This window comes from Manis javanica, chromosome 4 (genome assembly GCF_040802235.1).
Source record: "Manis javanica isolate MJ-LG chromosome 4, MJ_LKY, whole genome shotgun sequence".
Classification (NCBI taxonomy): Eukaryota; Metazoa; Chordata; class Mammalia; order Pholidota; family Manidae; genus Manis; species Manis javanica.
The window spans coordinates 57,541,022-57,567,367 of record NC_133159.1 but is presented as its reverse complement, the minus strand read 5'-3'; the positions used below and the strand labels follow the sequence as shown (position 1 = coordinate 57,567,367).

Here is a 26,346-nt window from a genome sequence, read left to right as displayed (position 1 = left end):
TAGGTGCAGCACCTATTTGCATAATCTTGTGGAAGAAATCGTAGTCTAAAATGTGAATTTTATTGACTTAAATGAAAAGATAGTTTTAATTTTTTAAGCACAAAGCTAACACATATTTTATAATTTCTTTTTAAATGCAGCTATAATACTTAATCATTTGTTATGTTGGTAACAAATATGTAAAACTATTTGATAGGCATTTACAAATTGTTTTGCCTTCTTACTTTCCAACTCATGTGTGCAGTGATTCAGAAATGAGTAAACATGATCATAAACATATTTATATTAATAGTTTAGTAATGCCCAAATACAAAAGCAGTTTCTTTACATTTTTAAATATATAGGCTAGAAATGTGGGCTGAAAAATATGTAAATTAATTTATTACACAGGGAGGTGGGAAAAATATGTCAAAATGTTTTCTGTGTCACTCACCATAAAGTATTTGCTCATTTTACATATATACTTTATTAAAATGAAAGATTTTTATCAAAATGTTATTTATTTTAATTTTGGAAAATAGAAATGTACCACAACATTCTATGTATTTCAGATCTAAATAAAGTGCAGTAAATGCAAATAGCAGTTGCAAGATGTTGGAGACCCACAAAAATTTAGCCATGAAGAGAATTAATAGCCGGGGCATTTAGAAATAATATCTCAAATTCATACAAAATTGTGGTTTTCTTATATAATGATTAAATATTCATTTGATGTGATTATCAATTCCAGTAAGAGAAATAATAGTTAAATGCTTTGACTTGATTGTTAAATATCTTCTTCTAGAAATTTATTGGAACATTTTATAAAGAAAGGAAACCTGTGGTAGTTTTAGGATTCTCGGCTTGCCTTATATTATACTAAGAATATAAGACAGAATAAGAATCTAGTCCATTACATGTGGATGATAAGGTTTACAAAAATACAGTGTTCTTTCACATCCCATTAAGACTTTTTCTTTCATTAAACTCTCAAACACCCAACCCACTGATATAAGAAAGCCCTATTTGCCACAACTCCCAACCCAGTCTTCTCTTATAGGAATTCTCATTATCTGTACCTTCAAATTAAAGGGAAATTAATGCTTTTCAAAAGATGTCTATCTTTGTACTCAAAGTCCATTCTCAGCAAATCTCAATTCAAATTTCATGCTATTTTAACAATCAAGTTTTAGTTATTTAATCTGCTTCAGAATTGATATTACAAAAAAAAAAGGTGTGTATGTGTGGGGACAATTTAGATAGTATCAACAGTGTCATCAACATTCTGATGACTATTGGTATCCCCCCAAAATTAAAGAAAAAATCTTTACAAAATAAAAGCATAAATAAAAATGAAGCACCCAACTCAAAAAACATGCCAGATATCCCACTCTTAGGCACCTCATATCAATGTTTCCTCCCCTCTGACTCAGTTCTCCCCACCCCACTGCCAATGTCAAGGCACAAAAAATTATTCGGAATCAAACATTGGCAATTGGAAGGTTTTATATGATCAACATTTCTTACCCCAAATCATGCAGAACATACCCCATAAACCACTGTTTCAAGGTTGCCTCTACATGGGGGATTCGCCTACCTCAAACACCTAGGCCTACCTGTCTGCCACTTAGAGAGGGAAGAGTGGTGGGCTGTGCTGCAGCTGGCAATGGAGTGCACATGCTCCTGTCCTGCTGGAGGCCACTTACACAACCCCATGCCAGCGGGGGGTCATTCGGGGGGACGGGCATATCTGGGATCTGCTGATCACACCTGGCCCATGGTGTGCAGCAATCGCCAGACAGTCTGGCAGGTTGGAGAGTAATCCCACGCTGGCCCCTTTCCCAGGGGGCTTGGCAGGAGTGATCCTGTGGGAGAAGGAATCTCCATTTTCTGGGAGAAAGAGGAGCACTGTAGCAATACTTTCATTTTATCATTTTTCTATTTCTGTATTTTTTTTCACTCAGGGTAATGCATTTTAAACAACCATAAGAAAATTAGTTTTTAACTCTTTGTAATAAAACAGTAGCAATATCATATGAAGCTAAATTTTTCACACTCTGCAGCATTCATACTATACTATACACACTCTAAGTAGGGCATTATACTCTAGTCCATTTGGAGGTTGATGGCATAGGTCAGTGGTTCCTTTTTAAATTTTACATATATTAAAGTTCAAATGGTGCTCAGTTTAATGTACATGTAATGAACCAGAAAGTGTTAATTTAGTGTAAGATTCCAGTATATTCCATTCATCATACTTCCATGATGATTTATTTAGAAGTTTGTTTGTGTTCTAATTTGTCCAATAGCCCATGGCATTGGAAATACTCAAATTAGTCAAAGCCAAGCAGTCTGAGATTTTGAAAACACTTACTGTTTCACCAAGACAGAAATAACCAAATATAAGTAAACATAAATAAAATACTCTCTAAAGTATAATGAACCTACTCTCATGATAAACATACCTTATCATGTAACACACAAACAGGGCTTCTAAATAACTGTTTACATTTACCATATTTTATATTTTCCTTGACACACATACCAGAGTATATCAAATGCACTCTTTTCTTCTTGGATCCCTTGAATATACCTTTTTAGGAAGAAGTATGTAGTTTTTGGTATTTAATGAAGTAAAAGAATGAATCAGAGGTCCAGTATAGAATGCATCATCCATTGTTTCTGGATTTAACATACGAAATCCTTAAAAGAAGAACTGAAATGTTCTAAAGGTCTTTGTTTATTTTTAGTTTAGCATTATGTTTTCTAGGAATTCATAAGTTAAAAAGAAGTCTCTTTGGTTATTAGATAGCACTATCCAAGTATTCAGAAACATTTCTTTTTTAAACCCAAATCTTTAACAAAACTGTCATTTTCATTTGGGAATCCATTTTGGGCTCTCCACAATGATATAGGAAGGACTTGTCCATTACCTTCCTGTGTAATTCTCTTAAGATTCTAGAGTATGCTGGTTTAAGGAAAAAGTTTAGAAAATGGGAATGAGGGGACAGTAAAGAAGAACACATCACACAATCTAGATCTATTAATAGAAGCATATACAATCATTTAGGACATTATTCACTAAGAGTGAGAGCTGTTAATACCCATGATGGAAAAAGCGCACAAATAATACCACAACAATTAGTGAGAGATTCAAGATGTCATGATGATAACATGAAGATCTGATGTTGATAGAATCCATGTCAATTCTGACATTTTCAAATTTAAATAATGGAGAAATACAGATTTTAAAATTCAACCTTGTTAGATTAGTTTCAATAAAAGATTTTTAAAAGTAGGTTTTCATGTGAAAAATTGAAGTTTTTTTTCCCTAAGCAACATCACCTGCACTCACCTCCTTTAAAACTTATATTCACATTTAAGAAAACTCACCCATTCTACTCTTACACCCCAGGGACATAAAATCCCTCAGAAATTTTAATGCCAATGTAATATTAATCCATTGCTTCTCCCATAAATGTGTATTTTGGCCTCACACAATCTGAATGATGCCTTGCTCGGTGATTAAGAGAAAACCATTTCAGTGTTTCAAAGATGTACTGAGATGCTTAGGCAAAGCCTATCACCCAGATTTATTTGTTTTGCTTTTTCTCACCTTGAATCTCTTTCCTATTGTTATTCTATAAGATGGGGTGGCATATCAAATTTGTTCAGTCAGAACAGGGAATTAGTCTCATTCTGAAGCACACCAATGCTTCCAAAATTACTATCCTGCTATAGTGAAAGGTGCCACCATAAGACTTGAAGATGTATCTGACTTTCTAGCAGAGGTCATGCAATTTGTCCCAAAGTCTATTTGAACATAGCAGTGGATAAACAAAATACATACTTTTTATTTTTAAAATATTTTATTTTAAAAGGTTCACCTTAACTTTCCCAGCATTTTCATCATCTTCCTTTTTTTCTTCAAATTCAAAGGCAACAGTCATACGTTGTTGTCTCTGCTCCTCCCACAGTGTAGGGTTAAAGCTGTCACTGTCCGACTGGAAATCTACAGTTAGATTCCAAAGTATTATTGTTTTTTTTTTAAACATAAAGTGTTAACAAAAAAAGGCAAAAAGTGCTACCAAAAAATACAAAAAATAAGAAAAGAAAGAGGAAAAGTAAAGAAAGAAGTAAATAAAGAGAAAAAGAAAGAAGGAAAGAGAAAAGAAGGGATACAATTCCCCTGTTTTTGTTAAATGGTCTTTTAACATCTTAACTCAAATTCAACTTTCCTAAGTATGCATTAGTTATTACTGGGATTGGGGAGTTGTCCAGGGTAGGGAATGGGCTCTCCAGAGAGTAATACTAACAGTAGAGAAAGCTGGACTAAGCATTTTAAAACATTATCTCTTTTTATCTTCACAACAGCACAATGGTGGTTCTACTGTCATCCTCAGTTTAAATGAGAAAACTGTAGCTGAGTTTTAAGAGATTTGCTCAGTCATGCATTTTCTTTGTGGCCAGTGCAGGATTCTATTCCCTGTCCGTGTGATTACAGAGTTCATATTTGTAACCACTAAACTCTATTAGAATTTTATAAAAGGTACTACATAACATTGGTTTTTCAATAAAGTGTCTAAGATTGCAGTCTTTTTCTTTTTTTGGTGTGCATATCTAGGGCAGTGAAATAGAAGGAAATTTGTTTCTAGAGTTAAACACGTGTGGAAAATCTGTTTTTTAACATCAAAGTCCAAATTAGTCTGAGTGTGCCTCAAATTCACAGGGGAAAAAAGGACTTATAAATCTTTGATTTCCATCAAAATGTAGACTAATGGTAATTTGTTCTTTGTAATACTTTTGGGAAGATCTCATGAAAATGTAATAAAAGTACTTAGTCTAAATTATTTCTCAAAGTATGACTTTTGTCATATATTTCCTTCTTTGCTGCACAGGATTCTGAAAATTCATTTCTTACATTTCTGCCTTTAACCAATGGGTGACTTAAAGTTCACGAAAAGTTTTCTATTGCCAACTCTTCTTTCCTCAAAGGAAAACAAAACAAAACTAGGCTAATTCCTTAACATCACACTTAGTACCTAACTAAATCTACCTAACTCTCTGGAACAAATTAGGGATTTAGTCCATAAACCTGGATTTCAGAAATTACCAGCTAATATGAGACTCTTCTCATTTCCCCTGTATCTATTTGAATTGAAATATTTTGGTAATCTAGGAAAATTGAAATGAAAATATAAGTAAAGTTGCATAAATAAAACATAATTCTTACTTAATACTTTCCTTACACCCTATGTAAACATGATGGCTTTTCTTTAACAAACTTGAAAGATCCATGTTATTGAAGCCTCAAAAATACATACAAAAACAATCCTCTGTTTTCCTACTTCTGAAAGTCAAAATTGGGATAAAAATATCCTAAAATATTCTGAAATGACTCATTGACATTTGTAAATCAAAGACTAAAGACATTTATTATATCTATCCCTGAAAATAAAAAACACATAAACAAATAATTCCTCTAAAAGTTGGTCTCATTCAAGTGGACTGGGTGGATTAAATCATGGGTGGTTTAAGTCGGTTTACTCTTCTTAGAACTACTGTTATTTGGAATTACTGTTAACCTGTGCTGGCTTGAAATAAGGCACTTATATGGAGTTCTTCCAAATGGTGAAGGACTAACCTTTAAAAATGTTATGAATAACATGATCAAAAGATAGAAGATTTAATTATTGAAAAAGTGTGTGGTTTTTCAACAAAGTATTTTCATCATAGTTGCTGACATTATTTAGGGAAACTCGAAAAAGAACGGTCATTACTTGAAAGTCATCTCTTCCTAGTTTACTCTTAACATGAAATAATTTAGGGCTTGAGATAACTAGTTAAATGTTTAAATTGTATTCAGAAATTAGGGAACACAGGAAATAAATCAGCTCGTTGAACTTTCTTTAGTATATAATTCCTTTTAGCTCATTTCAATTAGCTGGATACCATATTTGGTTAACTAATCCTGTGTCATGCATTCTATCAAGAGAAGTTGCTCCTAAAACAACATTATTTTTATATGAGATATAAAGAAGAAGAGTTATGTTTTAGGAATACTTAATATATTACAGTGTGGAAGAGAAGATTCATGCTTAGGGTTAAACCCCAGATGATTTATGTGTGTTATGTAATTATCTTTACAGCCTTGACCATGTGCCAGTATTCCCATCCAGAGATCAGAATAAAATTAATCACTTTTATTCACAATCATTTAAGTACAGAGAAATTTTTACTGACAGTTTACCTTCATCACCACGAGGTTGCTGGGGAAACATGTAATTAGTCAATACTCTTTGCTTTGTTTCTGGATGGGCTTCAGTTTGTAAAGGGATAAGGGCTTTGGACTGGAAGTAAAGAATACATTAATTAGATTAGATGGTCAATAGTCTGGACTCAACTGAATGAACAATTAAAAGAAGAAGAAAAATAAAGATAATAAAATAAAGTATAACATAAAACAAGACTATTTCTGAGGAATAGTTTCAGAATGTAAGTTCTTCAAAATGAGATTTTCTTTTTATCTAGTATATTTCTTTACAAAACCTATTCATCTTCACTAAGCAATGTCTGTTTTAATCCTTAAGTGACCAAGGTGTGTTAAATTGTTTCAGCTGTGTAAGCTTTTGGTATGGTTCTACATGTCCTTTCATTTTCATGAACTGTTGCTCTAAAAACACAAATGGAATTTGCTATCAAATTCATGCTCTGCAAGATCAACTATGAATTTAATTAGGTTAAAACATAAGCATTTATTTTTAAGAGATATTTTTGTAACAAAAGACAGGTCCAATCTAGATAAGCAACTGTATTTGTATTGATATATCACAATGTATTTACCTCTGGAAGATAATATTTCATTTTCTATTATTAATTTCATTTCAGAAACACTATTCTTGATAACATATTGATGCTTTGAAAATCTATAGTTCATTGATAATATTTGAATGGCAATCTAATTTTTAACTGGATAGATGAAAGCAAGTGACATAATGACTGTTGTAACACAAGTATTATTATTATAGCTACATTTTACATTCTATAGAGGTTTATTTAAATTTTTCACAAAAGTAGCCCAATACCTAGAAGTCTGAACAATTCATTAACCAGTAGTTCTGCTTTTATGCTCAGAAAACAATGATAACAAACTAAATTCAAGACTATTTGTTTTCATATGGCTATCCATACTTTGGGATATAGCATTTAAAAATTTTAGGATTACAAGAAAAAAAAGTAAAAGAGAACCACTAAACTATGTCAAAATTGTCTATAACCAGTTTTATGGTGAAAATCAAATGTCTTCAACTGCTTCTTGTAATCTTTCAGTTATTAAAATTCATTAACACTCAATTACTGATTCAATTATAATCTGTTTTCATGAGAAAAAGGAATAATATAAAAACACTTTTACAGAAAATACTGCTAATAGTTGCAAATGTCATGTGCAAATTTCCTGAATAAAGTTTTAGTGTCAAGTTGATTATAATTAAAAGTATGAGAATAAAAAAGAACATGGAGGATAATAATTCCCTCTTGTGGGGATTGTGGTAACGATTTCTCATGATTTACCATCAGAAATATAATTAAAGTATGTTCTCTAAGGACACAGATGTACCACCTAGAGGTAAAAAGCTATAAAAATTATGCTTTTGTATATTAGATCTCTGAGAATGAAGTAGATGCTAATTTGAAGTATTTAAAGAGGATGAGGGCTATAGTACTGCTTTGTCTACAGCAATAAAATACATATTTGAATTGCTATCTTTATAAAAATATATCTTTCAGGGAATAAATAACCTATATTCTGTAATAATTGTGAAAGGTATCTAATGGTAGTTAGTAATTCAAAGTTTTAATTATAATTCATCTTAATAAACAAAATAAATCAAGGAATAATTTTACCTGATTGTCAGAAAGCCACAAAGCTGCAAGCTCTTTAAGTTTAGTAAATGAGAATGGCAAATTCTTCAATCTGTGAAGACAAGAAAATTTCAATAGCAAGGGTAAATATGGATATAGTCCAACTTCATGAAGAATTTAAAATACTGTAGTATTGATTTCATTCTTCTCTGCAATTCTTTCTTTGTTGAGTAGCCTGAACAATCTTTAAAAAGTAAAAATCTCTTGTTTTCAGTCCTTCAAATGCTTCCCATCATATCTAGGATAAAGTCCAAAATTGTTGACTTACTTTGTCAGACCTTACAAGACCTGGTCCCACAAATCCACTCCAGAAGTTTCTGCTTCTTTTTTCCTGACTTGGTCCCATCAACAATCTGCCTGTCAGCCGACTATGAGGATTAGCCAAGCTGTTCTCTCTGTCTGGAATATTCTTTCTCCCATATGCCATCTAAGTAAAGCCCATATACTTTTAGCTCTCAGTTTTAATGTCATTTTCTCAAAGAAGTTTTTCCTGACTCCTCACTTAAATTATTTCCCCCAACATAGTCTCAGAGCACTTTAATTTTCCCTGCTGGAACATACCACAGTTTGTAATTATATATTTATTTTTGTGATTATGTTTTTACTGTCTGATATTCCCATAAAACTGTAGGCTCAGTGAGGGGAAGGGGCCATATCTGTCATACTACTAAAGGAATTTACAGTTCCCAGCTTTATGCTGACTTCCAAAAGTGTGACCTTTTGTTCTTTTACCCTTCCTATACTGTGTAGTAGATATTCCAAGAGGGAATCTTCAGTGCTTTGAGATATGTCGAGTTTGGCATCAGCCTTGGTATTCAGTTAAAATTATCTACTTAGCTATAGCTTCAGTTTTTGGGGAGCCAAATCACCACAAGTCGGCTTGAGCATACTATCAGATAACCCTGAAATTGTGCATGATCAATTAATCACGATTACATAGACTACCATCATAGCTAGTTAGCTAAATGTGTAATACATACAAGCTATGCTGATGGATTTATCATTAATTTCTGCCTGTTCACTCTTTAATATAGATATATTTTTAGATACAACTTGGAAAAAAATTTCCTTAAGTCTTTAAAATGTTGGAATTCTATCAAATGCTGAATAAATGTATTTTGATAATGGAAATGGAAAATGTTACAATAATTAATAAGGGTTGGGAAGCTGTTCATTTTACATTTAGAAGCAGTTAAGCACTTAAGTAAGTAATTTAATAAATATGAAAGGAATTGACAGCTAATATAAATATAGAGAAAGTGTGCACTATCTAAATAACTGTAGAGAGAATATAATACTCTTTCTGAGCTAATAAATATAAGACATGAATAACAATATAAAGAGTAACAATGATTAAATTATATCATACTTTTCTTTTTGTAGAATTATTTGTTACATTAGCATTTGTAACATTAAACCAAATAACATGAAAGCTGCTTCTAGTTTTTAGTTACTTAATTTCATTTAAGCCAGAAATGATGAAGAAAGTTCTTACGGGATGAATTTTTCACATCGTGTAGAGATGAACTAAAAGGAGAATATCAATTCTACCACATCAAATTACGTAAGGGGAAAACTCTCCAGACTCATATACAACAAAATACATGACAAATCATCACCAATCCAGATATAAATGTGGAGTATCAAGGAAAGAAACTGTTAGAGAAGGATAAGTTGCACTGATCCCTTGCTCTTCCAGTGACCTCTGTTGAAAGTGGATGTCTGTTTAGTATCACACACATGCAACACAGGAGCAATCTTGCAGTTGACAGCTCAAAAGAATAATTATTTCTGCACTATAAAATGCCACCCTTTTAACATCTATTATATTATAAATATGAAATTGTAATAATCATGGCCTTTGAATAAAATTTCATATTAAATCTTTTATTCCAGCAGCTCATTCTCTGATGGTAATATTCAATTTTAGCCTCAGCTTTGATGTTTAACCTCAGGTTAAGATGCATCGATTAATTTGTTAAAAATATTAATTTGGCTTTCTACTATGTTGCAGTCACTGTACTAGGAGATAAATTAATCTTATATTTCTGGTCTGACAAAGTATTTTAAACTCCTGATATTGTGAGATTCTTGATGTCTTATTCATATCTTTCTGCCTTAGCATCTAGCAATGTGTCTGCCCCATGGTAAGTAATCAAGTATGCTCTATTTGTTGAATAAATAATTTCATTATTATTAGTAGCCCTTCTGATTATGGGTCATTGAAAATATTTGATAAACATATTTTCTATATCATCATTCATACTGTTAATGAATAAAAGTTAAGCAGATCAAGAATATAGGAGGGGCTCTTAGAGCTCATCATGAAAACCCTCCTTCCAGGATGACAACGGAGCTCAATTCCTATGATAATGTCCATGAGCATATTTCCTAATATTAGTCATAAGAATATAATTAGAAAATTCTAAAAAATGTGTTGCTGGAAGTCAGGCACAACAATCAATAATGTACTTCTAACATTTTCCTGTCTGATAATCTGGTCAAAACAGGAAATGAGATTGTTTTGACATGACTTACTTTTGCTGCATCAAGCTATATGAAGCTTCCTTGTTACCCTGATTTTAAAAATAAAATCCCAAACCTTTTAATAAAATGTTTTATTCTCTTACATCGGAATATTTTTGAGCTACCAAGTGATAAGTTTTTGAAATTCACAGTATTTTTTTTTCTTAAAGAAATTATAACAAACAAATAACAACTCCCATACTTATCTTGAAAACTTTCAGATTCTGGAACATTCTTCATGATACCATAGATCATCTTTGACACTCTTGTTGTAAAGTCTTTCAGTTTCTCATACAATATTTGTCTGTATTCTATTCATATATTATATTCTGTAATCGCTTTATCTACTTAGCATTTATCTTCAGTCACTATTTATTTTTATCCTTCCTTATTTGAGCACAATTGGGGTGGAAAGACCAATGAATTGCATTTCACTTTTCCTTTTTACCCATATATCACTATAATACCTTCTTCCTCTTTGTCCTCCTCTGAACATGACTAAATAGCCATTTAACTGTCCTTACCATATTGTACAACCTTACAATTTTTGAATATTAGCTTATTGGCAATATTGTTAGTAGCATTTTGGTGTTAGTGTCGATATATACATTGCCCAGTTAATTTATTGGAGATATATATATCATGTGTGTGTGTGTGTATATATATATGAAAACATGTGCATACATACATACCAATGTAAATATTTTGATTAATAAATGTTGCAGCTTTTCATTACAATTCTTTTTCCTTATCTTCATAATATTATGCTTTCTGATGGGGGAGTTTGGCATATGAATTTGGATTATAGATTTTATAAAATTTTAATACACAATATAATTGTGTATTATATTTTAAAAATAAACACAATTTTAAATATAAACAAATCCTAACATTTAGAAATATCAGTTTGAAAATAATTTAGCTTCTGCCATTTTCTAAATAAGACATGGATATTTGCATTCCACATACTTCACAAGACATGAAAATGTTTCCAAAACTTTTAACAATGATTTTCTTTTAGTAAATAACTACTATGTGATTGTGAAATGTTGCAGAAATACCTGTTGTCACTCAAATTTAAGACTCTTAGTTTCTGCATTTGTCCAATCTCTTCAGGAAGAAATTCCAGTTTGTTGGAGCGCAGGGACATAACTGTTACATTCTTACAGCTTCCAATCTATGGGTAACAAAGGAAAATAAATGAAGATATACAGTGTAAACTATTTTTTATATTAACATTTATGACTTATAAGACAATTTAATTTATCTATGGTTTCTTATATCACTTTTAAGTCTCTTTAATATGCATATTGTTTTATTTTTTATAATCTCGGTCTTTAAAATATATGTATATATTTATTCCTTTATGTATTTAGGCAATATATACCTCATACTCTTACATATTAGGAAAGAAGAATTTTTTCATATTTTTATTATTAGAAAACTTATTAGCCTAATTGCTTTAATCAATCACATAGTTTTTGTCCATCCAAATGAATGTAACACATCTGTTTATAATAGGCCATAAATACTCAAAAAATGAAGTACAGTTGACATTTCCTTGGCAAAGCTAGCTTTATTTCATGTTACAATGGTATTTGTCATTTCCATTCATCACTTTTGGCTTTAAAATATTATACATTAATTATTGTTCCTTCATTATGGAAGTGTTCAGTAGAAAATGATAAATTGAAAGTAGATTTCAATTCTTTTTTTGATATTAATAAATGAAAATTCCCTTCAGACATAAATCTTGGTGTATCTTGAAATTAAAATAATATTAATATGCAACATGTTACTTTAAAAAACTTACTTGCATTAAAATCTTTCACTTTAGAGATGGAAATGTAATTGCCACAAAGTGTTACTTATAACTGTACTTAATAGCAAAATACATAAATTAAATTATTTAAAATTGTATTCCTTAGCATGGATTAACTTACAACATTTTATTACTTTTCTTTGCAAGCCATGTTTTTAAGTCCAGTGCATTTTTTGGGTCAAATATAAGAAATTATCACTTGTCATTTAAAAGATCATGATTAACAAATACCTAGCTACATAATTTTTATGCAAATTCATCACTCAATTCATGAATCTACACTCCTTTGCACCTGTTAAGACTTAGCCCCCAAACAGATTCATTAAAAGTTAATTAATAAAGCAAGTTTATTCCTCACTTCTCTGGGTAATTCTGGAAGGAAATTCTCATCCACTGCTAATGTTCGAAGACTGTGAAGATAGCCAATAGTAGAAGGTAGCAACTCCAGTTCATTACAGCTGCAGTCAAATTCTTCTAACAACGATAAACTGAAAAGTTAAATACATTAGTTAGACATTTTAAAGGGTAAACTGGCAAAAAAGTTTTGTAAAGGCCACATATTCAAATTCACTAAAGAAAATAAGTTATTCATCTAGTAACTGTATAACATTATTAAATTAATTAACTTTGTCAGTTCAGCCAAATGGTTCACTATCATTTAATAAGTAGTTCAATTTGGTAAAGTAAATATGGTTTATTTTTTCCCCCTTTCTAAGTTCACCTGTCATTTAACTGAACCATTGAAAAGGACAGAAGGTTTTGTTTGTTTATTTTTATTCCACTTCAGTGTCATTTATAGCCAGATGTTCATAATGTATATCCTTAGTTTGAATGCTCTATGGACTAACTGTCATGGGTAAGTGGAAGAGTGTGGAGGGCAGGTCCCAGGAAGGGAAGATAAGGGGGCAAAATATGAACAACAAAAACACTGATTAAATGTTAGGTATTTTATTAAGCCTTTTAGAGATAAAATCAACTAATCTTTTCCTTATAACAACTCTATAAAATATCTATTTTTTAAATTTTATTGATCAAATGGTTGTTAACAACAATAAAATTCTGTATAGGGGACTTAATGCACAATCATTAATTAACCCCAAGCCTAATTCTCAACAGTCTCCAATCTTTTGAAGCATAACGAACAAGTTCTTACATGGTGAACAAGTTCTTACATAGTGAATAAGTTCTTACATGGTGAATAGTGCAAGGGCAGTCATATCACAGAAACTTTCGGTTTTGAAGTATCTATTATTTTTAAACCCATTTTACAGATAAGGAAATTGAGTCTAAAGAGGTTTCAACCACAACAAATAGGAAAGCTGGGACCTAAATGCAGACAGTATGTCTCTGCTCTGTTTTCTTGCCTCTTAGCCTGTGCATGTGTCGCAAAGGCTACAGATGGAGCTCATTTCATCCTACAGGTGTATTTTGTTTGGTATAAACAGTATTTTAAAAAGTGTTAGTGAACTCAACATAATGACTCAGACTTTTGCTGCCTCTTGAAAAAGAGGAAGATCTGGCAATGTGGGGCCTGTATTCTTCTTTGACAAGGAATGGAAACAAAATAATGGCTGCTGCCTTCCAATGAGCACAGTTCTCCAGTTATAATCCCCACCACTCTGTACATAGCCAGCTTTCCTCCAGATCTACCGAAAGGAATTCTATGAATACACCAGGGAGCAAGACATTTCAATGCCTGGTTTGGGATAGCTGGGAAAGAAGGCCTGGCATAGAGGAAGCCCTAGCTGTATTTAAGTTGTCATTGATGTTGTTAGTATCACTACAGTTATTACCATTCATACCATTGTTATTACTGTAACAGGAAGAAACCTCCAAGGGTGAAGAGCTCAGCATTGTAAAGGGAAGAGTGAATTAGTGTTAGTTGGAGTAATGTTGTAGAATCAACCTCCTCTTTTGTATCTTGGAGCTAGCTGGCTTAAGTGAAGTTCACTTCCATTATTTAGTTAAGAAGTAAAAACAGAAATTAAGCATGTGGGTTTTAAGTCAGTCAGGATGGATTTGTGTCCCAGCTCTGTCATTAACTAGATGTATTATCTTGGGTATAAAAAAATGAAACAAAGACCACAGTTCAAAAACTGAAGCTAATTTTATTTATCTGACAAGCAAGGGAATACACCAGGAATGAAATTCTCTAAGTAGTGCTTTTGGTGGGAAAAGTCATTGTTATAAGAGGGTGGTATCAGTGGATTCTGCTCGCTAAAGATTAAAAATTTGCATTATGGAGAGTGTGGAATGAGTTCACGTCTGTGTACAGTTAGATAAATCAAGTCTTATTATCCATGAGTCAGGAAAGAATCAAATTCAGTCACATCTAGTTTGACCCTGACCAAGGTAACTCATGATTCTTGATCCTTAGTTAGAACCAGATGTGGTGAAATGCAGCATTTAGGCTTAAATAATATCTCTGAGGGAAATGCTACTTAAATGAAAAATTTTCTTTTACAAAGACAAGTCATATAACCTTTTCTCTGAGCCTTAGTTTCTTTATATTTGCTCTGAGGATATTAATAACCTCATGCAGTTGCTTTGAGAATTTTATGAAATATTGTTAAGTAAAGAATTTACCACAGTACCAGCCATAAAATAACATGCTCAGGAAACATCTTTCTTTTTTGTTTATTAGGGAACTTTGATAAATTCATTTCTAAATCCCTTGAGGCCCCATCATGCAGGGGTGATCATTTGGCTGGGTGACAGGTATGCATGATTGTGACTGTGGTGTGTGGTGGGGGCAGGTATCAGTTTATGTGGAAAAGTTACTTGCTCCCTTAAAAAAGTCTAGCACAGTATTTTGCACATATACTGCACTTAACAAATTTGGTAGAATTGAACATAAAGGGTTTTTATCAAGGGCTTGGGGTCATGAGCTCAGCAAGTGGTCATAAAAATATCAGGGATTTTTTTAAAATCAAAATTTCAGATATATTTTTAGAGGTAGAAGTCAAAGAATTAAACAATTAAATATATATATATTTTTTCATTTTTTTCTCTCTTCGTTATGAGGCTAGTCTGGAGTCACAGTAAGGCAGTCCTTGCTTTGCACAGTTCTGATATGCATAAATATCAGTTTTCATGATTTCAGTAAACAGCATTAGCCTCCCAACATCATGGCTCAAATTTCAGTTACCTCAATATATTAACTGTAATTGAGCAACATATAAACTTCACTGTTAACTCCTCAGTCCACAGATCACAATGTAATTAACACATGCACATAATGACTAGTCACTAGTCACATTACCTCTTTCAAAGCCTGTCAGTGACTGATAACTGCATATCCATTATTCAGTTCACACACAGACAGGAAATCATATAGTTGTATTGGCTTCTTGTCAATCACCAATATAGAAACACTGGAGGCACAGTAATTTAATATTTACAGCACTCTTACCATTGTATAAAGTTCACGGTCACCCTAATTCTCTTGGGTATTGATATGAAAATGTGAAAATTTGCTTTTTATCACAAAGAATAACTTCATCAATCCAGTCAATGGATCAAGAATTCTTTCAACTTTGAAAGTCTCTTATTTTACATAGACTTTTGAATAGGGCATCGATGATATAACTGGAGATCATGCAATTTCTTGAGCTGGGTTTCAGAAGAAATGTGACACAAAGTATACACTAGGGAATATTCCAGTACCATGGCAGGAATTAACAGCAAGTGATTTACCTGCATTTTAGCAGACACTTCAGTACAGTGTGCAAATAACTTTGCCGGATTTGAATGGAACAAAAAATGGAGTTGTGGAAGAAATAGCCAACTGTGGGAATATTGTCTGCAACCACTTGAAAGACTGTACATATGCCACCAGAGGAACGTGGTGAAGGCAAACTTGTTGACATAAATAAGGAAAGTGATTGTGAAGAAAAGGATGAAGCACCAGAGGAAGTGGTGCTGGCAATAAATTTCACATTAAAGGAATTCTCAGAAACATTTCATGATATTAGAAGTATGAAGGATAAAATATGGAAGCTGATCCAAGCTTAAAAAGAAGTATGACAGTTTCCTTATGCATACAAAAGATGTTCACTATGAATTGTGACTTACATTATTAAAAGGCAAGCAATTTTCAAACTAATCTTGATAAGTTTTTACAAAAAAAGTAAATGCTTATCTTAATGTCATACCTATTAAAATTTCAAGTAATTACTGTTTTGAGGGAGATAATTTAGGAAATGCTGGTCTAGTTTGTAAGTGTACTAGAGTTTTTAATTTAGAGGTGGGAAGAAGGGAGAAGATTTATAAAAACAAGTAAGAAATCATAAAAAACAAATAAACATATTTCTTGAATCCAAATCCCAGAAATTCAAATTAACTGTCAATGATTTTTTACCTATTAGAGTTAAAAAAAACTTTTTGACTGAATGTGTGGGCACTTTCCATTTATTAACACATTTATCCCTCACAACCTTCTCACTTCTCATAATTATGATTATGATTTCTATTTTAGTAAGGAGGGAAATAAGGCTCTATGTTACTCAGTAAGAAATCAAAGAGCCAGGTTTTGAACCCAGAAGACCTGGCACCAGAGCAAAGGCAACCAACCACTAAGAAAAACAAAGCCATTATTATTATTTTCTTTTACTTCATACAGTTTGCTTATTAAGGTATAATATAAAATTTTAGAAATTTAGTTTATTTTTTTGCCATCCATGCAAATGCAAAGCATTTGTATGTAGGGGCTACCTTGGAGTGAGAATAGAAATTAGACAATGGCTGTCATAATTTTAATGTCTAAACTATGATGTGCTATAGAACAGAAATCTTCAAACGTTTTGATCTCAGGACCCCTTTACACTCTTAAAACTCACTGGTAATCCTAAATAATTTTTTAAATATGGTTTATATCTACTGGTACCTACCATATTGTAAGTTAAAATAGGGACTTCAAAAATATTTATTTGTTCTTAAATAGCAATAAGCCCATGACACAATGTAAATAATATATTTTTATACAAAAAGAAAACAGTGAGAAGACTGACATTGTTTTTATTTTTGCAAATCTCTTCAAGGTTTGACTTAATGGAAGATAATTGTATTCTCATATCTGCTAATGTATTCACTCGGATGTGGTATATTGTTTTGGCTGACTATTATCAAAAAAATCTAGCATTACACAGATATGTAGTTGGAAAAGGGGGAACTATTTTAAAAGCCTTTTGGATAACTGTGATTATTATTTGATGCTACACCAAAGCTCAGCAATTGGCAATTTTTTAAGGGGATAATTGTAATGTGGAATCTGAAAGTATGTGAATGAACTTTTCTTACTCTTCAGAACAATACATTAAAATCAACTGGTCTATTTTGCATGCTGAATGGGTCCTTTATTCATGCCTGATTTCGTAACTCTTGCATTGGTTATTTGGAAAATGTTCCTTCACTGAGTTATACAGATTTTCCAAATGTTGACAAATTTCACAAAACCATATCAACAAATTATATTCCTATCACAGCAGTCTTATCAGAAAAGTCCTTAAGTATAGGGAAGCTGTCAAGCTTACAGTGGCAGATAGTCATTTTCCAAAATTTTAATTTTTGCTTCAAAGCTTAAATTTTATTGTCAGCAACAAATACCATTGGTTTTCCTGAAGTGACAAGTTCACTTTAATCATTTTTGACAAAATGCCAAATACTCAAGTGTGAATAAACATAGTTTGTCAGTCATTCTTCTATCTTTTTAAAAAGATTTTATTGTTTTAGAGCTGTTTGAGGTTCACGGCAAAGTTGAGCAGAAGGCACAGAGATTCCCATATACTTCCTACTGATTTGTTTCAATATAATTTTTTTATTAGTCCCTTCCTCTAACACTTCCCTTTTATTTTCCCTGAGACAATAAACAAAGGAAGATAATGGCACTTAAAAATAACTTAAAAAATGAGCTTTTATGATAAGATTCTTAACCTTTATCCCTCTAAACCAGAAATCAATTTTTGAACTGAATAGGCCCATTTGTCTTCGATGAATCTATTTCTTATTTTAAGATCAAATAGTTATCAATTTTTTAAAGTAAAAAGGAAAATGAAATTAATATGTAAGTAATCTAACATACTTAAAAAAAAAGAAACTTTCCTTTGTCTATTTTCAGGTTATCAAACTTTGTTTATTTGTCTCTACAGTTAAGGTAGTTTCTATAAGTTTAAATGAGAAATGTGAACAAAATGTGACAAGATACTAATGACGACTTTCATCGGGATAAATGAAGTTGATTTCAGTTCCTCCTCAGTACTGATATGAAGAAAGATTAATGCTTAAGGATATAATTTGATAGGAAGAGTTTTATAAAAGCATGATGATAAAGATGATTACTTTTGTATATCCCAAAATAAAGTAAATTTCTCTATATATGGAAGAAAATGGAAGTAACTGTAGAGAGAAACATACTGCATGGTGTGGATGTTAAAATCTCAAAGACGGTCGAGACTTTTATTACTTTCCAAAGTCTGACCACTGGAATCTGAATTTAGCCAAACTGTTCCTCTCTTTGAAAGTGAGGTTTTCCCTATCAGGGGTTATTTGTCAACTTGGTGTGAGGAAGTGGGAGAGAAAAGGGCCTGAGAAAACCTCTGGGGTTGATGGGTATGTTCCCCTCGATTGTGGTGATGGTTTCATGGCTTTATATCTATGTCAAAACATGTCAGATTGTAGACTTTAAATATGTGCAGTTTATTACATATTAATTATACCTATATAATCTGATTTTAAAAAAAGCTGGGTCTCCCCCATTCTCTCCACAAATATGTCAAATCTGTTAAATTATGGATTTATATAATTCTTCACACTGAGATATGGGGCAAGACTCCTATAAAATGCTTTACACAATTTTAGAATGATGAGAGCTTATTGATTTTTGACTTTACACAAATTATAAACAAAAGTATTTTTCAGTGAAACACTGATAATAACATATATTTCATAAAGAATTGTGACCCAAATGTTAATGACAACATAAAATTAGAAATAAATAGCTCTCAAAGAATAGAATATATTTTATCCTTAAAAGGCAATGATGAGAGCGGGAGCCAAGATGGCGGCGTGAGTAGAGCAGTGGAAATCTCCTCCCAAAAACACATAGAGCTATGAAAATATAACAAAGAAAAATCTTCCTAAAATAGAGACCACAGGACACAGGACAACATCCAGACCACATCCACACCTGCAAGAACCCAGCACCTTGTGAAGGGGGTAAGATACAAGCCCCAGCCCGGCGGGACCCGAGCGCCCCTCCCCCCGGCTCCCGGAGGGTGGAGAGAAACCGGAGCAGTTTTTTTTTTTTTTTTTTTTGGCGAGCGCTTTTTGGAAGCCTTAGAGGGACGGGCCCCCGTTGCTGGGGAGGCAGGGTGGCGGGACCGGTGAGAAGGTGCCTGGGAACGGCGCCGGAGGACAAAGAATATCCCGCGTTTCTCCCTGCGAGACCTGGGGGCGGGTGCCTGAGACCGGTGCCTGAGGACGGAGGAGGTCGCGCGTTTTTCCCCTTTTTTTTTTTTTTCTCTTTTTGGCGAGCGCTTTTTGGAAGCCTTGAAGGGACGGGGACCCCAGTGCTAGGGAGGCACGGTGGCGGGACTGGTGAGCGGGTGGCTGGGACCGGCGCCTGAGGACAAAGAATATCCCCCGTTTTTCCCTGCGGGACCGGTGGGCGGGTGCCTGAGACCGGCACTTGAGGACAGAGGAAATCGTGCGTTTTTCCCCTTTTTTTTTTCTCTTTTCTGCGAGTGCTTTTTGGAAGCCTAAAAGGGACAGGGACCCCGGTGCTAGGGAGGCAGGGCGGCGGGACTGGTGAGCGGGTGCCTGGGACCGGCACCTGAGGACAAAGAATATCCCGCATTTTTCCCTGTGGGACCGGTGGGTGGGTGCCTGAGACCAGCACCTGAGGACGGAAGAAATCGCGCGTTTTTCCCCTTTTTTTTTCTCTCTTTTTGCCGAGTGCTTTTTGGAAGCCTTGAAGGGACAGGGACCCCGGTGCTAGGGAGGCAGGGCGGCGGGACTGGTGAGCGGGTGCGTGGGACCAGTGCCTGAGGACCAAGAATATTGAGCGTTCCTTCCCTGCGGGACCGGTGGGTGGGTGCTTTTTGGAAGCCTTGAAAGGACAGGGACCCTGGTGCTAGGGAGACAGGGCAGCAGGACCAGTGAGCGGGTGCCTGGGACCGGCACCTGAGGACAAAAAAAAAAAAAAAAAATCGCTTGTTTTTTCCTTTTTTTTCCTTTTTTTTTTCTCTTTCTTTCTGTTCCCTCTCTCATTGTTGCTGTTGTTGTTTTGGTTTGGAGAGTGCTTTTTGGAAATCTTAAAGGGGCAGGACAGGTCACTTAGACCAGAAGCAGGGAATCTGGGGATCTCTGGGCACTCTAACCCCCTGGGCAGCAGGGAGCACAGAGGCCCCTTACGGAGATAAATAGTCTCCTGGCTGCTCCCCCTCCAACGGGGCTCCACCATTTTGCAGGAACAGCCCCAGCCAGGCCAAGCCCACAGCAACAGTGGAGATAAACCCCAAAGCAACTGGGCAGGAAGCAGAAGCCCTGTCTGCGATTCGTATTATAGGGATACCAGAAGAGGAAGAAAGAGGAAAAGGGATAGAAAGTGTCTTTGAAGAAATAATTGCTGAAAACTTCCCCAAACTGGGGGAGGAAATAATCGAACAGACCATGGAATTATACAGAACCCCCAACAGAAAGGATCCAAGGAGGACAACACCAAGACACATAATAATTAAAATGGCAAGGATCAAGGACAAGGAAAGAGTTTTAAAGGCAGCTAGAGAGAAAAAGGTCACCTATAAAGGAAAACCAATCAGGCTAACATCAGACTTCTCAACAGAAACCCTACAGGCCAGAAGAGAATGGCATGATATACTTAATGCAATGAAACAGAAGGGCCTTGAACCAAGGATACTGTATCCAGCACGACTATCATTTAAATACGATGGTGGGATCAAACAATTCCCAGACAAGCAAAAGCTGAGGGAATTTGCTTCCCACAAACCACCTCTACAGGGCATCCTACAGGGACTGCTCTAGATGGGAGCACCCCTAAAAAGAGCACAGAACAAAACACACAACATATGAAGAATGGAGGAGGAGGAATAAGAAGGGAGAGAAGAAAAGACTCTCCAGACAGTGTATATAACAGCTCAATAAGCGAGCTAAGTTAGGCAGTAAGATACTAAAGAAGCTAACCTTGAACCTTTGGTAACCACGAATCTAAAGCCTGCAATGGCAATAAGTACATATCTTTCAATAGTCACCCTAAATGTAAATGGACTTAATGCACCAATGAAAAGACATAGAGTAATAGAATGGATAAAAAAGCAAGACCCATCTATATGCTGCTTACAAGAAACTCACCTTAAACCCAAAGATAAGCATAGACTAAAAGTCAAGGGATGGAAAAACATATTTCAGGCAAACAACAGTGAGAAGAAAGCAGGGGTTGCAGTACTAATATCAGACAAAATAGACTTCAAAACAAAGAAAGTAACAAGAGATAAAGAAGGCCACTACATAATGATAAAGGGCTTAGTCCAACAAGAGGATATAACCATTATAAATATATATGCACCCAATACAGGAGCACCAGCATATGTGAAGCAAATACTAACAGAACTAAAGAGGGAAATAGACTGCAATGCATTCATTGTAGGAGACTTCAACACACCACTCACCCCAAAGGATAGATCCACCGGGCAGAAAATAAGTAAAGACACACAGGCACTGAACAACACACTAGAACAGATGGACCTAATAGACATCTATAGAACTTTACATCCAAAAGCAACAGGATATACATTCTTCTCAAGTGCACATGGAACATTCTCCAGAATAGACCACATACTAGCTCACAAAAAGAACCTCAGTAAATTCCACAATATTGAAATTCTACCAACCAATTTTTCAGACCACAAAGGTATGAAAGTAGAAATAAATTCTACAAAGAAAACAAAAAGGCTCACAAACACATGGAGGCTTAACAACATGCTACTAAATAATCAATGGATCAATGAACAAATCAAAATAGAGATCAAGGAATATATAGAAACAAATGACAACAACAACACTAAGCCCCAACTTCTGTGGGATGCAGCGAAAGCAGTCTTAAGAGGAAAGTATATAGCAATCCAGGCACACTTGAAGAAGGAAGAACAATCCCAAATGAATAGTCTAACATCACAATTATTAAAACTGGAAAAAGAAGAACAAATGAGGCCTAAAGTCAGCAGAAGGAGGGACATAATAAAGATCAGAGAAGAAATAAACAAAATTGAGAAGAATAAAACAATAGCAAAAATCAACGAAACCAAGAGCTGGTTCTTTGAGAAAATAAACAAAATAGATAAGCCTCTAGCCCAACTTATTAAGAGAAAAAGAGAGTCAACACAAATCAACATAATCAGAAATGAGAATGGAAAAATCACGACAGACTCCACAGAAATACAAAGAATTATTAAAGACTACTATGAAAACCTATATGCCAACAAGCTGGAAAACCTAGAAGAAATGGACAACTTCCTAGAAAAATACAACCTCCCAAGACTGACCAAGGAAGAAACACAAAAGTTAAACAAACCAATTACAAGCAAAGAAATTGAAACAGTAATCAAAAAACTACCCAAGAACAAAACCCTGGGGCCGGACGGATTTACCTCGGAATTTTATCAGACACACAGAGAAGACATAATACCCATTCTCCTTAAAGTGTTCCACAAAATAGAAGAAGAGGGAATACTCCCAAACTCATTCTATGAAGCCAACATCACCCTAATACCAAAACCAGGCAAAGACCCCACCAAAAAAGAAAATTACAGACCAATATCCCTGATGAACGTAGATGCAAAAATACTCAATAAAATATTAGCAAACAGAATTCAACAGTATATCAAAAGGATCATACACCATGACCAAGTGGGGTTCATCCCAGGGATGCAAGGATGGTACAACATTCGAAAATCCATCAACATCATCCACCACATCAACAAAAAGAAAGACAAAAACCACATGATCATCTCCATAGATGCTGAAAAAGCATTTGACAAAATTCAACATCCATTCATGATAAAAACTCTCAGCAAAATTGGAATAGAGGGCAAGTACCTCAACATAATAAAGGCCATATATGATAAACCCACAGCCAGCATTATACTGAACAGCGAGAAGCTGAAAGCATTTCCACTGAGATCGGGAACCAGACAGGGATGCCCACTCTCCCCACTGTTATTTAACATAGTACTGGAGGTCCTAGCCACGGCAATCAGACAAAACAAAGAAATACAAGGAATCCAGATTGGTAAAGAAGAAGTTAAACTGTCACTATTTGCAGATGATATGATACTGTACATAAAAAACCCTAAAGACTCCACTCCAAAACTACTAGAACTGATATCGGAATACAGCAAAGTTGCAGGATACAAAATCAACACACAGAAATCTGTAGCTTTCCTATACACTAACAACGAATCAATAGAAAGAGAAATCAGGAAAACAATTCCATTCACCATTGCATCAAAAAGAATAAAATACCTAGGAATAAACCTAACCAAGGAAGTGAAAGACTTATACTCTGAAAACTACAAGTCACTCTTAAGAGAAATTAAAGGGGACACTAATAAATGGAAACTCATCCCATGCTCATGGCTAGGAAGAATTAATATCGTCAAAATGGCCATCCTGCCGAAAGCAATATACAAATTTGATGCAATCCCTCTCAAATTACCAGCAACATTCTTCAATGAATTGGAACAAATAATTCAAAAATTCATATGGAAACACCAAAGACCCCGAATAGCCAAAGCAATCCTGAAAAAGAAGAATAAAGTAGGGGGGATCTCACTCCCCAACTTCAAGCTCTACTACAAAGCCATAGTAATCAAGACAATTTGGTACTGGCACAAGAACAGAGCCACAGACCAGTGGAACAGATTAGAGACCCCAGAAATTAACCCAAACATATATGGTCAATTAATATTTGATAAAGGAGCCATGGACATACAATGGCAAAATGACAGTCTCTTCAACAGATGGTGCTGGCAAAACTGGACAGCTACATGTAGGAGAATGAAACTGGACCATTGTCTAACCCCATATACAAAGGTAAACTCAAAATGGATCAAAGACCTGAATGTAAGTCACGAAACCATTAAACTCTTGGAAAAAAACATAGGCAAAAACCTCTTAGACATAAACATGAGTGATCTCTTCTTGAACATATCTCCCCGGGCAAGGAAAACAACAGCAAAAATGAGCAAGTGGGACTACATTAAGCTGAAAAGCTTCTGTACAGCGAAAGACACCATCAATAGAACAAAAAGGAACCCTACAGTATGGGAGAATATATTTGAAAATGACAGATCTGATAAAGGCTTGACGTCCAGAATATATAAAGAGCTCACACGCCTCAACAAACAAAAAACAAATAACCCAATTAAAAAATGGGCAGAGGAACTGAACAGACAGTTCTCCAAAAAAGAAATACAGATGGCCAAGAGACACATGAAAAGATGCTCCACATCGCTAATTATCAGAGAAATGCAAATTAAAACTACAATGAGGTATCACCTCACACCAGTAAGGATAGCTGCCATCCAAAAGACAAAAAACAACAAATGTTGGCGAGGCTGTGGAGAAAGGGGAACCCTCCTACACTGCTGGTGGGAATGTAAATTAGTTCAACCATTGTGGAAAGCAGTATGGAGGTGCATCAAAATGCTCAAAACAGACCTACCATTTGACCCAGGAATTCCACTCCTAGGAATTTACCCTAAGAACGCAGCAATCAAGTTTGAGAAAGACAGATGCACTCCTATGTTTATCGCAGCACTATTTACAATAGCCAAGAATTGGAAGCAACCTAAATGTCCATCTGTAGATGAATGGATAAAGAAGATGTGGTACATATACACAATGGAATACTACTCAGCCATAAGAAGTGGAAAAATCCAACCATTTGCAGCAACATGGATGGAGCTGGAGAGTATTATGCTCAGTGAAATAAGCCAAGCGGAGAAAGAGAAATACCAAATGATTTCACTCATCTGAGGAGTATAGGAACAAAGGAAAAACTGAAGGAACAAAACAGCAGCAGAATTACAGAACCCAAAAATGGACTAACAGGTACCAAAGGGAAAGGAACTGGGGAGAATGGGTGGGCAGGGAGGGATAAGGGGGGGGAAGAAGAAGGGGGGTATTAAGATTAGCATGCATGGGGGGGAGGGAGAAAGGGGAGGGTGGGCTGCACAACACAGAGAGGACAAGTAGTGACTCTACCACATTTTGCTAAGCTGATGGACAGTAACCGTAATGTGGTTGTTAGGGGGGACCTGATATAGTGGAGAGCATAGTAAACATAGTATTCTTCAGGTAAGTGTAGATTAAAAATTTTTAAAAAAAAAAGAAAGAAAGAAAGAAAAGGGGGATTACTCCTTAACAGGATAAAACTATTGGTAAATCAAAGATCAACGCATGCTTTAAATATCCTTAATGTTGATCACTTAAAGGGTGTCAGATGATCAGCTATGGAGGTACTCTTTTCTGATAATATTCCTTTCTCTTAATTAAAAAAAAAAAAAAAAAAAAGCAGTTACTGTGTGCTGACCTCCAATGAGTTCTGCACAGTGGTATAGAGGGCATGTCAAAGTGTGGGCAAAGGGTCTGTTTGTTTCTACGCAGAAGATCAAGGCCTAGCTTGGATACCCAGAAAATGAACTAAGATACGATATGAGGAGGAGCTTCCGGCATCAGCACTCTCTGGAGGACTCGTGCCGGGGGATGATCATCAAAAAGCCTCCACAGGGATCCGGACGATGCTGCGGTTGTGGCTGCATCCAGCCCACCGTCTCCTGGACTTGCCATAAGAAGGAGGAGGGAGATGTCTAGGCTGGCATGTGCATACAGTGAGACAACGAATTTGACTGGATCTGTACTGTTGGAACTCAACCAGGAGTTGGGAGGGGTGCAAGTTGTAGCACCCCAAAATCTCATGACTATAGACTATCTATGGTTAAAAGAACATATGGGATGTGAACAGATCCCAGAAATGGGCTGCTTTAATTTGTCTGATGGTTCAAGTACAGTTGGAAAATATC

At 34.8% G+C, this 26,346-nt stretch overlaps 1 protein-coding gene across 5 annotated transcripts in view; it reads right to left on the bottom strand.

Annotated features, from left to right (window-relative positions):
- LRRC7 (leucine rich repeat containing 7) overlaps window positions 1-26,346 on the bottom strand; it is a 488,385-nt gene that overhangs the window by 117,543 nt on the left and 344,496 nt on the right. For all 5 annotated transcript variants that reach the window (XM_037024309.2, XM_073234117.1, XM_037024313.2 and 2 more), the window contains 6 exons: window positions 12,609-12,738; window positions 11,490-11,605; window positions 7,885-7,954; window positions 6,230-6,329; window positions 3,867-3,991; window positions 1,596-1,844 (listed from right to left, as the gene is read on the bottom strand). In XM_037024309.2, the coding sequence (XP_036880204.1) occupies window positions 1,596-1,844; window positions 3,867-3,991; window positions 6,230-6,329; window positions 7,885-7,954; window positions 11,490-11,605; window positions 12,609-12,738 (790 nt within the window). The remainder of the gene's footprint in view (window positions 1-1,595; window positions 1,845-3,866; window positions 3,992-6,229; window positions 6,330-7,884; window positions 7,955-11,489; window positions 11,606-12,608; window positions 12,739-26,346) is intronic.